General features: G+C 38.5%; 1 protein-coding gene across 2 annotated transcripts in view; it reads left to right on the forward strand.

The window, feature by feature from the left end:
* Positions 1-10,602, forward strand: part of znf704 (zinc finger protein 704) — a 60,651-nt gene extending 50,049 nt beyond the window's left edge. The window contains exon 9 of one of the 2 annotated variants that reach the window (XM_026929698.3): positions 85-10,602. In XM_026929698.3, coding sequence (XP_026785499.1) covers positions 85-196 — 112 coding nt within the window. In that variant the 3' untranslated portion in view covers positions 197-10,602. Of the gene's footprint in view, positions 1-81 lie in introns of both variants that reach the window. The other variant, XM_026929697.3, reaches the window with a different exon arrangement.
* The last annotated feature ends 1,813 nt before the right edge of the window (positions 10,603-12,415 follow it).

Raw genomic sequence — 12,415 nt, forward strand, 5'->3', positions numbered from 1 at the left:
CGTGCCTAAAAAACCAGATTTGAAAGGCACAGCTAAAGTGTGTGGGTTGGTAATGGTGTGTGTGTTTGTTTGTCGGTGCAGCAGGAAGTCCCGAGGTGAGGGTAAGAAGTGCCGAAAGGTGTACGGGATGGAGAACAGAGACATGTGGTGCACGGCCTGCCGCTGGAAGAAAGCCTGCCAGAGGTTTGTGGACTGAGCTGCCCAGGAAAAAGGGGCAGGGCTTCCTTCACTTGCAAAACTGTTTCTGCTCTGCCTCCTACACCACAATTCCCACAATCCTCCACTTCCTGGCCAGGACCAAGGATCTGAAACAGAACTCCTCAAACATTCCCAGTGCACTTGCCAAAAACTCGGAGATAGGCGAGTAGTGCTATATTGCAAAAAAGCAAAGACTTGTGATGTTCGATTTTTTTTTTTTTTTTTTTAAACATTCGTTTGGCTATAAAACATTTGTGTAAGTCGTGGAGGGACCAGATATCATGGGTCCAATCACTGCCTGAGTTTTGTTTTCTAAAAAAAAAAAAAAAAAAAAAAAAGAACACTTAGAGTGCTACAAAATGGAGTACAGACTAAGATCCTTGTTTTCCATGAACGCTTTTCCACTTCTGCTTTTCAGCAGGGATAAACATTAGCGCCAACTGCCAACCACACTCGAGACTGTCCACCCTCGCTCTGAGACTGCGTGGTTGTGGTGGTGTGTGTTTAGGGAGGAGCGTGCCCCCTGGTGGAAATGGATCAAAAAATTATGGATAATGATAAGCCACTGCTTTTCTTCCATATAGTCACAAGCAATTACACTCACTAGGGAGGGACAGGTTTTCTATATCTGTTTTATATATGTGTCATTTCTTTCAGGGATGATGCGTTCAGCGAAAGCAAAACCAGCAGCTATGTTTAAAAGCAGCGAAGGTAATCTCTTTTTTTTTGTTTGTTTCAGTTTTTAGGAGACGTATATCTATCTACCTGCAACCAAAAAAAGGATTCTCTGTGCCATTTCTGTTTTTCGTTTTTGTACTCAGTTGTGCACGACTGCTATGTTTAATAACACCCCACACAGCAGATTACAGCCGTGTAGACCGAGCCACACTCACTCTGATGAGCCTGCGTCCAACAACTTTGTCCCTTGTTGTCCCTTAAAGGACAAGTCAGCACGCTCACCTGCAGAGCATCGTCCAGAAGATCTCCCTCTGCACCCATTTTTCCTGACCTCACACGTTTTAAGTAGGAAGTAATAAAAAGATAGAGCACTTACCCCATCAGCCCTGGGAGCTCACACAGTGGGCACAAGCTGGAAGCACTAGAGTGTGTTTTGTTTTTCGTCTGTCCTTGAGAAGATTGTGTAACTATGCTGCACAGTGTTCACATGAGGAGGAAATGGGATTTTTCTCCACGCTGCTCCAGGTGATGAAGACTGGAAGAAACGTTTTCTGTGTTCGTGTCCTCCTGGGGTTCATCACCGTCGTGACTCCAGCAGTGATGGACTTTTATGCAAGAAGAAAACGGCTGCTCAGCGGGCAGTTGTAAGTTCTCTGGCGCTGTTTTTGTCCCTTTCGATGCAGTATTGTATAAACAAGGATCCAACACACAGCTCAACACCAGCGCACACACACAAACACACACACATACACACACACACACACACACCACAATTTAGTCTCCTTCAACAGCTCTCTCATTATTCTTCTACCTTCAGGATGTTTATGTATGTAGTTCTAAGCTAAATTTTAAAACACTGAGAATTGTTTAGCACTTCACGGGAACCAAGTCACTGTTTACACCTGGTCATTTCATGCTTTTTGTTTATCAGGATGATAACCGGATCAGGATTATTTATGTAAGGTGTAAATGCACCTGAGATGCCTTGCAGACAGCGCTATTGAACCGTACAGTAAATATTCAGCAGGTTCTTTAAAGGCTAGACCAACATTCCAGAAATAAATGTTCCTGCAGTTTTTCTCACACAGCGTCCCCAGTGAGAGAAAAAAACAAAACATGCAAATGTCTGTTAGCACGCTACAAGTAAAAATGTTGCTGCAATGTTGTAGGAATGTTTGTATGCGTTAAATGTTCTCAGGACACCTGGGAAAACAGATTGAACATTTCTAGAACATTCAGAAAACATTCTTCTAATGTAAAATTGTTAGCTGAAGAGACATTTAAACCAAGTGTAAATAAATCCATATCTCCGAACCACAATAAAAACCTGTCTCAATACACTACACCACAGCACACTTAGGCCATGACTGTTCAAGCTTAAGGGTGTTGAGTTCATTCTTTTCGACAATATGATACACATTTTAAGGCAGTATATGATACAATACCAAAACAATACAGTAACACAAGTAACGCGTTTAATTTACTACTGATCTGATACGATTCGGTTCAGCACTGACACGATTCATGTCCAATCCAATATGATTTAGTTCAGTTACATTTATACATTTATACATTTATACATGTATTGATTGGACCCCTCTCTCTCTCTCGCTCGCTCACTCACTCTCACACACACACACACGTGTGAACCAGGGAGTGTATGTCTATTGTTGTGTGCATCGATTTTCAACAGCAATATTGGTTTTTAACTGTTTTCCTTCACAATTAGAACCGGATCTAGGCTTGTAAATCAGACTATCATAGACTGCTGGGCTGATATTCCAATTTAATATTCCAGGTTTTTTTTTTCTTTACACCCCTACTGAAGCTGCCACTTTAAGGAAATTCAAAATGCAGTGTAAGAAATGAGGAACAGCAGAGGAAGTTGAGGGTGTTTAATGAGCTGAATATGCCTATTCCTCCCAGTATAGTGATCAGATCTCAAACCAGCTAACCTTTTGATTACAAATGTAAATGCATGTTTAAAATCTTCTCAGGATACAATCCAGATACAAGAAACCTGAAATGACTAGGTGTAAATGTGGATGAAGATGTGAAAAGTCTGACAGAATGTTGCATTTTCTTTCCGAATCGTTGTGCTCCATTTTTGTGATGTTTCTACAGAGTACACAGTACTTTAAGGTGAAAGAAACTGCCATTATATGTTATGTGAAGTTTATAGTCTATTAAAGAAAATGTAGAAACTCTACAATTTATGTTCACATTCAATCTTTAAATGATTTTTTTTTTTCATCTTCTTTTTTTGTATATATTTCTGATATTTCAGAATACAGAAATATTGTATCAGTATATCCTCCTGAGACCTGATGTTGTGCTCAGCTATGTTAAATTCACACACTCTCAAAGGCAGTGATACTGCAGCTGAACGCCAGAATCATTACAACTGGTTAAGACTTGTAAGTAGAGCTGGGTGATAATACAAAATAGACATTTTTACAAACACATGTTTAATTGGCATTATCTACAAAAATGTGATAATTTCATTAGTGTCATTGCAGCTGCATTTCTGATGTTCAGCTTAGGCTGTGTTCACAATGGCGTACTTGTATACTACACCCTGCAATACTAGAGTATATGCTCTATACTACATACTATTCCTCGTAGTAGTATTCAGTATGTAAGAATTTTCATCTGATACACTGAATATTCGGTCACATTCATATGTGAATGCAGTTTGCTCAGACGGCTTCATTTTGGTATTTCACTTTTACTGTCTCAAAAGGAGTTCTGTTTGGTGCTTCAAGCCAAAAACAAGCTTCTAAAGTAGAAAAAACAGCTTCAGCCTTATAGCAGGAGAGCAAAAAAATTGTACTTGTACTTGTTCACTACCGAGACAAATTTTCTTGTTTTTTTGCTCACCCTCTGATCTGTGATCTGGTTGATCAGGAGGTACAAAAGCACTTGACGTCTCTCTGTTCTCTTCTGAAAAGTTGAACTTTTTCAACTTTGGAAGCTCCGTTATGACAAAAAAAACAACAACAACAAAAAAAAAGCAGATGGCAGCGCTTTTTAAAAGTGGCCACCGCGTTGCATCTGCTTCCCACAAGATTGCATATAAAACATGAAGCTGCCTTATTATGATTAATTCATCTGCAGTTTTTAAAATTCAGTATGTTTAATGTAACATGGAAATCAACACCAGGACAAATTCGTCCTGTCTAAAAATAAACCCGGAGGACAGAAATGAGTTTGTAAACTTGTTTTTTATAATTATTGTCACATAATTGTATTTAGATGATTTGAATTGTTCTTTATATCGCCCAGCCATACTTAGAAGTTTCAAATGCCTGTGATTTTATATAGTCGAAATGTGTATGAGAATGTGGGTCACTTTAAGAAGAAAAGCAGCAGACGTATGGTGATACCTTGGGAGGTCAAAGCTACATCCTAGACCTTAGAAGCTACAGCCTGTCTAAACCCCTTAAGTTTTACTGTAGGGGCAGGCTGGCTCGCTCTGTTGTTTACACACAGAAAAAAACAAAAAAAAAAAACTTGAAACTGTTTCCATCATGATTACTATGAGATAATGAGGTGCTTCTTTGTCCTATGTATAAAGACTAATCCCTGGATATTACGGCACTTATGCCTGATTTCCTCACACAAGAAACATTGCAATATAAAGTGATGTTTCACACGGCCCTAACTGACGTCATGGTGCTTGTGTACGTTTCGACTGCCACAGGTTGGATCGCAGCTCGGTCCCTGGGTTCATTAGGGCTGCTTATTTTCTTATGTGCAATTCCGATTACATTGTAGAACAGTCGAGTAAAATCCTGAACCCACATCGCTGCTCTTTTAATCTTTACTTCCTGTTGTTCTATACTATACTTATATTTCATATCCTGTAGCTACAGTATTCATATATAGCTACACATTAATCAGCCGTGTTTAGGACTAGTGTGGTCCACACACACAGATAGCTCCTGGTGTACAGTATAAAACCTGTATTATCTAAACAGCAGAAAAACTTCTTTTTCACCAGTTTTCCTGTTTCCCTTTTACAGTATAATACAGTATAATATCCAAGATATTACCAATCACAATATGACTGTTTATTTAACCTGACTGTGTGACTACATTGCTTTATGGATGTGAATTTTAATACAGTTCAAACACACAGTTAGATTGTCAGCTCAGCTGTTTGCAAAGGTCAAGTCTTGTCATCGTATTTTGCCTTCAGGAATGCTCCAGTTTCTGCCATTCATAGAGGAAAAAGTGTGTGTATGTGTGTGGATCATTCGGTTTCATGTGCATATACTACAAGAGATGCTGGTAAAAGCTTTGCTGTGAAAAACCTAATGGTCTTGAGCTTTTTAAATCGCCTCAGCACCATTTGCTACTCTTTAAATTAGGGTTTTTTTTTAAGAAGGAGTACATGCTTTTTCAGTATCAATACCAACACTGATACCAAAATGAGTAGCCTACTTAGTTTTAAGCAGTCAGGGGCATAACAACATTTTTAGCTCTGTTTATGTTGGTTGCTGCCGTTTAAGATGTTATGGTGTTTAAACATTATCTTTGAACAGTGTGTGAGGGCAGTCGAGATGAGCATGCAGAGCAGTATCAGTGAGCATGGTCAATAAAAATGATCTTGAATTGCAACGTAGAGCACAATGTAACAGTCTCAGTGCTCGCAGAATTGAAGTGCTCTCATACGCGACACTTTCTCTGCACGTTTGCTTCACTGCTCCACTTTTGCAAATACCTTTGTTCTCTTTGCCATCGCTCTCTATTAAACACTTATTCACCACAGGATATTTTATCAGGTTACGATCATGAGTAAATGAGCACCGTATCGGACCGATACCAGTATCTGTATCAATGCATCCTTACTTTAAATAAGAGTGTGTATATTAACATTAGAGATGAAACTGTGGTGTTGAGTGAGAAAGTTGTGTTAGAAATGAAGGCCAAGCCATGAGTCAAGCGTTAGAAATGAGCTGCATCATACTGGCTTTGTGAAAAAATAATAAATCGATTTGTCTTGGTTGTTTTGAGTCATAGCTGTGATGGTAGTGCCTTTAAAAAAAAAAGGCAGAATAGGACTTGTGATACGAGTTCTGCAATGCATTCAACCAACAAACCAGCCTCCAGGTCCCTTCGAGGACGCTCAGTGTTAGGGGGTCTGAGTGTTTCGTTGCTGTGCTGTGGAGCAGACGTGCGTCTCTGCTTTCAGGAATGTAGTGTTTAGGGACACGCTGGAGCCTGACTGTGCCTTGGTGAGGTGCGTGGGTATGCATGGGTGTGTGTGGGTGTGTGTGTGGGTGTGTGTGGACATACATCGAAAGCAAAAGGAATGTATCTGGTGTCGGTTTATCTGAGTTCTTCGTTTTTGTACCAATTAAACAGCGTGGCTGTAGGAGCCCTTTTCGCTTTTCTTTCGTTTTCTAGTGGAAGTGTTTTGCTAAGAGGTGTCTTTTTTCCTTCTTGACTGTATTTTGTAATTGAGTTTCAACTGCAGTACTGTAGAACTTTTGTCCTTGTTGGGTTTTTAAATCTGGTTTCCAAAACATAGATAGTTCATTTGGTTTGTTATGTCTACGTTTTGGGAACCCAAGAGCCTTTTTTCCTATACAATGCTAAATCAGTGAGATCATTCATTGTCGTCAGAAACACAAGCCTTACAGAAAATGGTACAGCCATGCACGCGTTCTTTTGTGCTATACAGCCGATGCCATTTGGTGGAAATTTTCTAGAAATGGCAGCCCAATTAAATCCAAAGACTAATTTGTGGATCTCGAGTCAATACATTTGTTTCGATTAAAAAAAAAAGCACTTATTTGGGATAAATTGTCTGCATTGAGGTCCCAGAAGATTAATGATATTTTCAACGATCTACAATGCATTGCTGAAATTTTCCTGCATTATGACCCCAAATGCTAACGGTGCATGCCAACTGTAGGCTCGGTGCTCTGTAATGAATTATGTCACTGCTCTTGTTAATCAATGACCATGTTAACCTCAAGAACTCAAAGACTGTCGCACTGGATTTTTACACTTTTTAAACCTATACTCTGACTGTATTTTTAATACTGCATGTGCATGCTTAAAAAAAAAAAGAAGAAGACCGAAATATGATCTGAATTTATAAATGTGTATACCGTGTTTTGTCTCTAAAAGCCAGAGGGCAGGCAGGCTGCAATGCATTATGGGGTAATTGAAAGGAATCTTGAACAATGTGGCAAGAAAGGATTTTCAATGTTCAGTGTGGTTTTCTTGTGGATTCTAGGTCATGGTTGTTCTATAGTCTCATCTAAACGTACGCTGGCCTCTTGGACTATTGTAGCAGCGTGGAAAGTGGGTACGCAGATTTTAGGGAGAGCTGTGATTGGCTGAAGTACCACATACTTCATGTGCCACATTCTTCAGGTCTGGGAAGAAAGCCAGAATTCCCTGGGATATTTTTTACGCCTGCTCTATATTTAGCAGGCGACACAAATTGGGGAATTTTATGGTACATGGCGGCAGAGGGGAATGTGGCAATAAACAAACAGTGTGGCTGCCATGAAAGCCTGCAGATGCCGATGATAAAAGGTGAGAGTGGAGAGAAAGTACATCACCGCGCCTCACTCCTATAGATCAAACACGAGACCACGCCATCCACTTTAATGGCAACTGCCTGCTCTTGCTCAGTAACCAGTCCAAAGTGTGCTTTATTTTTATTCCGTTCTTGCTCTCTCTTTTTGATAAAGTATATTAAATGGACTGGAGAGGTTCATATGAAGTGCGCACAGGGGTATACTGAGTATACAGAAACCACAGATGAATTAAGGATGTTTTGTCATTACTACATGCCAGGTAGAGTTGTTGCAATAGAATTTTAAAGCCATGGAAGATGGAAAAGTTACGAATTACATACCGACTTCCCAAACCGTCAATCTAACCGTCAGTCAGAGTGGATCTCATCCCACAGATTGCATATACATAATCATGTTGTGTTTTCAGTTGGGCAAATTTATTGGGGAGGTATATATTTCACATGGCATCACTGGACACCATATGTGTGGGTCATTTCTTCAAGAAGATTTCTTTCAGCCTACAATGAAAACTTCTGATTCTCCAACACTGTCAACTCAATACAGGCTTTCAGTGGTTAGGAAATTTAAGCTTATTATTAATTAATTATTATTAATTATTAATTTAAGCAGTTATTACTTATGCTCCGTAATAAAAGCCACGGTCAGACCCTCCAAGTCGGAACAAAATCTCATGAGAAGTGTTGTGAATGAGTGCAAACCCCGCCCCCAACCCTGAACTTAACTATTCCGTGAAATATTACAATGTTAATTCAAAAATCTTTCACAGTTGTTAAATACTCAACATGACCTGAGTATTTAATAACTGCGTAACAGACCTGGTTTCCCTGCTGTTGAAGGAGAGTGGAGGAAACTGACTTCTCATTTCTCATTGTAGTCTATACAAAATTCCAGCATGACTTCTCCTATACACATTTTAATTGATTTTTATGGCAGGTTTTTATTCTTCCCAATTGTTTATTAAGATTAATTATATCTTAATCAATATCATCGTTTTTTTAATGTTATTAGTGCTTCTTATTATCATCTGATTTTTTTTGGAATTACTTTTTTGAGGTTTAATTAATACTGCATGCCTATGTCACATGCCACAAAAAAGACTTCTATCTTGGAAGCCTAGAAGCCTCCTCTCTCGTTTCTCCTTGATTCCTCTGAGCATTTCAGAGAATTGATATGTCCTTAAAGATGGCAGGCTTTGATTGATTTCATTTCCATGCTGTGGACTGAAGGATGTCAATCAAAAAACCATCAATTAAAGCAGGGGTTCTCAAAAATTTTACCTGTAAAATAAATTCCCCTAAAGCCCCCTCAGATTTATTTTATGAATATAATCCAACTAGTCAAATATTAGGCTCATTACTGGAATGTGTACAGTAATATTCTGGCTGTTGATTGGAGCCAGAGAGCTTTCTATTCCTGAACTTTCTACTGAATGAATAAGTTCGATTTATCAATATTAATATTATAGGCTGACTTGTTTGTCTTATTGAGGTTTGGAGTAAACCAATTTAATTCAAATGAGCAGTTAAATAACTGTGCGAAATCAATAACAGATATAATATAATAATTTTCATAATAAAATCATAGGCCTCTTGGAGCCTTGGGTGTCCCCAGATCCCAGTTTAAGAACTGCTGAATTTGAGTTTTTGGGTTGCACCCTATAATTCCCCTCACTCTCATACATGTTCTGGCAACATCTGACAATTACGCTAAGCTGAAAGCGTGCTCTAGCCTTTTTTTAACACTGCTTTGCCAGGCAAAGTTAACCACAGCAATGCTTTATCAACATGCAGGACCTTTTAATGCTGCAGATTAGTCCACAGTGTTGAATGCATTTCTAATAACTCAAGCTGGCCATTTTGAACGCTTGTGAGCGATGGGTCCTGTGATGTCTGCCATATAAAAGCTTTGCTTTATCATATCTGTTCAATTATAGTGCATAGTATACGCTCTGGAATAATAATGTCATATTTCTAGTTAAATACTGCCAGGATGTGAGAGCAGCTTGGGAAATCTTGATTCTCTTGAGATCCGTACGCCGCCTTCCTCTAATAACTCATCATACACATACACTTATACATCATGTCATATGCGTTCCAGGTCGACATTCACACACATGCTGCTGGGGTCCCTGAGGAATCCTACAGAAAGCCTGTCTCATTTCCTTCGGTGTAATTTTCTCTCAACTCCACCATCTCTTTGCTTTCTTAATGAGCAGACAAGAGTTACTAAGGTTTAGAGTTTGCTCTTAATTGATGACGATAATTGCTACTAAAAGCTAGCAGCGACAGATGTTTCTGTAAACCACAGCGTACTGCTGTTATTTATCTTAATCCAGACAAATTTCTCATCGCACTACGTAACTTTTCCCCTTCTATTCTACGCAATTATGCAATGTTGTGTTTCAGCACACACAGCCGCATGGCTACACCTAAACCAATAATACTTATTAAGTTCATGTTATTATGCAACTTAAACCGCAGACTAATCCAGAGGCACAGTGGATTAAGTGATGAAAGAGTTGACAGTGTCAGAGATGCTTATTTCGTGATCTGGGATGATTACGGTTACCGCAATATCTTTTGCAAATGAAAGCACTTGCTATTATGTGTACAATGTCTCAGTGTTTATTGTGTTGCAGCGGTTCCCAAACTGCGCTGAGGATCCCTGGGCTTATACAGGGCACAGACAAGAGACAGGGCTATACACCACGAAGAGAAATTGGTGTTAAATGTTTTAAAAATGGAATTTAAAAATGATTTTCTATCATTGGTTTATAAAACTATCCTGGCCTATAACTACTCTAAACTGACCTCTATTCTCAATTGTCTTACATCTTGTCATTTTTTTGCCTCGTAAAAGGGGTCCTTGGTGTTAAATGTTTGGGAAGCCCTGTCTTATTGCACCTTTTTTTCCTCTTCTCGTTCTCTTAAACAAGAGGACACTTATAGACTGTTATCTTCTCACTCACGGGCTGTGCTGGTTTTTATTCGAAGCCGTGTGTACATAGAGACTGCCATTGTAAATTGTGCTACAGTGACAATGTCCTGGTGCTCGTCAGTGCCGCTGTTGATGTTTCCTTTGGTGTAAGTATGACGTTTCAGAGACGCTCTGATTTATTGGTCACAAAATAATAAAGAAAAAGACCTTTTGGCAGCTGTTTACTACACTGTGTGTGTTCCTGTGTGTTTATTCATCTGGAAATTAAGGCAACATTCTGTGCTGATTTAATTAAGAGATCTTGATATTAATACCTTCACTACAGGGGGGAAATTAATTGCAGTTCTTTTGCTGCCTTGGACCATGTTTTGTTTCTGTTGAATACAAAACTGCTAGACTGCTACAAAAGATTTAACTTTTTATTATTGACTAGCAATATTAATCCCCTGCATTTTATAAGGCAATAAATTAAAAGTGGTCAAGGAGAGAAACCTAACAGGTACAGTATGTCATTTATCAGCTTTTTTAAAATTTATTTATTTTTTTATAACAGCAAACACTGGCCTGGTAGATCATCTGTTATTGGAGAGTAGATTATTTTTTTCAGTGTAATCCAATCATTTTAATGTAACACACACTCAGCAAATATGTATTTCATATTTATTTATAAGAGGCATGAGCTTTTTAAGATCCCGAAAATTCCACAAGCAGAATCCAAACCAGCTACTGTTTAATATTGAACTTTTCCTATTTGTACTGAAATACACAGTATTAAAATTAAAATGTTAAAATTCATATAATTTTTCTTATTTAGCTTTAAAATGCATTAGTGAGTGGAACAATTTAAAACCCATTCAATTCAAGTGATCAGTCAATGTGACTTAATTGATAATTTGACTATTATTATTAGTAGTAGTAGCAATAGTATAATAATGATGATGATGATGATGAAAGCCCACATATCTTTTTGTAATTTTCAGTTTATATGATGGAAAAAAGCAGGCGTTTCTTCTGTAACTGCTGTATGGTCTGTTTTCTCTGATGCTCCATCCTGTATTAATTTGTTCCAATGTTCTGACTGGACAGAAGACCCTTTTTTTTTTTTTTTTTTTTTTTTTCAAACATTGCACAGGCAGGGTGTAATCATGGCCACCAGAGCTACGAATAAGAACCCTCCTAAACGTTAACTCTATAAAGCTTTCTTGATTGTCCTTCTGTCCTTCAGAATTTGAACGTTTCTGTGCAGAACCGTAAAACAGCGTGTTTCTCTAACAGGTAGAAGCTAAGAACCCTACAGGGTTAGAATAAGGACCAAAAGAACCCTTGATGAACCCTATTTTAAGGGTGTATTGACTCTACAGTGAGCTCTGCTGCTGTGAATAGAGTTAGTATCTTTATTTGTTTATAAGTATTTTTAATTGAAGGCTGAACAAGTTCATGTTTATGACTTACGCAGACATTTAGTTAGAAAGTTCTCTTGTCCTTACTACAGGATACTGTAGCACCAGGCAGAAGGTGGGGCTACATGTAGGTATTGGTCTGTTTTACACTGCCATCTAGTGTTTATTAGAAGTAGTGCAGCATAAAATTGGATATATGGCAGGAGTCATCAATGACATTTGAATTGGGGCCAAATTGCTGAAAGTCTGAGCTGACTGTAAAGCTGTATAAACACTCTCTCTGTCTTTAATACTCGAGAAAGATTAAAAAGTAATCTCTATTAAACTCCACTCTAGCAAGTGCAATTTATTTTGCTGTTCAACATGTTTTACACAAAACGTTGAACTGAGAGGCTCATCTCATTTAAAACTGAATTGATGATAGAGAGGTGCTTCTAATTTTCAAGCTCACCAAGAACTGACTCATTGGCTAAAATGTAAAGCAATAAAGGAAGCTTAAAGGAAAAGTCCACCCTGAATGCTTGGTAATCTTTCTAATTAATGTGATCTTAGATCTCAGTTTCCCAAATTACCCACAATGCCATTCAACTAGAGTGTAATGTCTGTCCAGCGCTCACCTCACCTGTATCCACTCAGAATTGA

The sequence above is a fragment of the Pangasianodon hypophthalmus genome, chromosome 23 (assembly GCF_027358585.1).
Source record: "Pangasianodon hypophthalmus isolate fPanHyp1 chromosome 23, fPanHyp1.pri, whole genome shotgun sequence".
NCBI lineage: Eukaryota > Metazoa > Chordata > Actinopteri > Siluriformes > Pangasiidae > Pangasianodon > Pangasianodon hypophthalmus.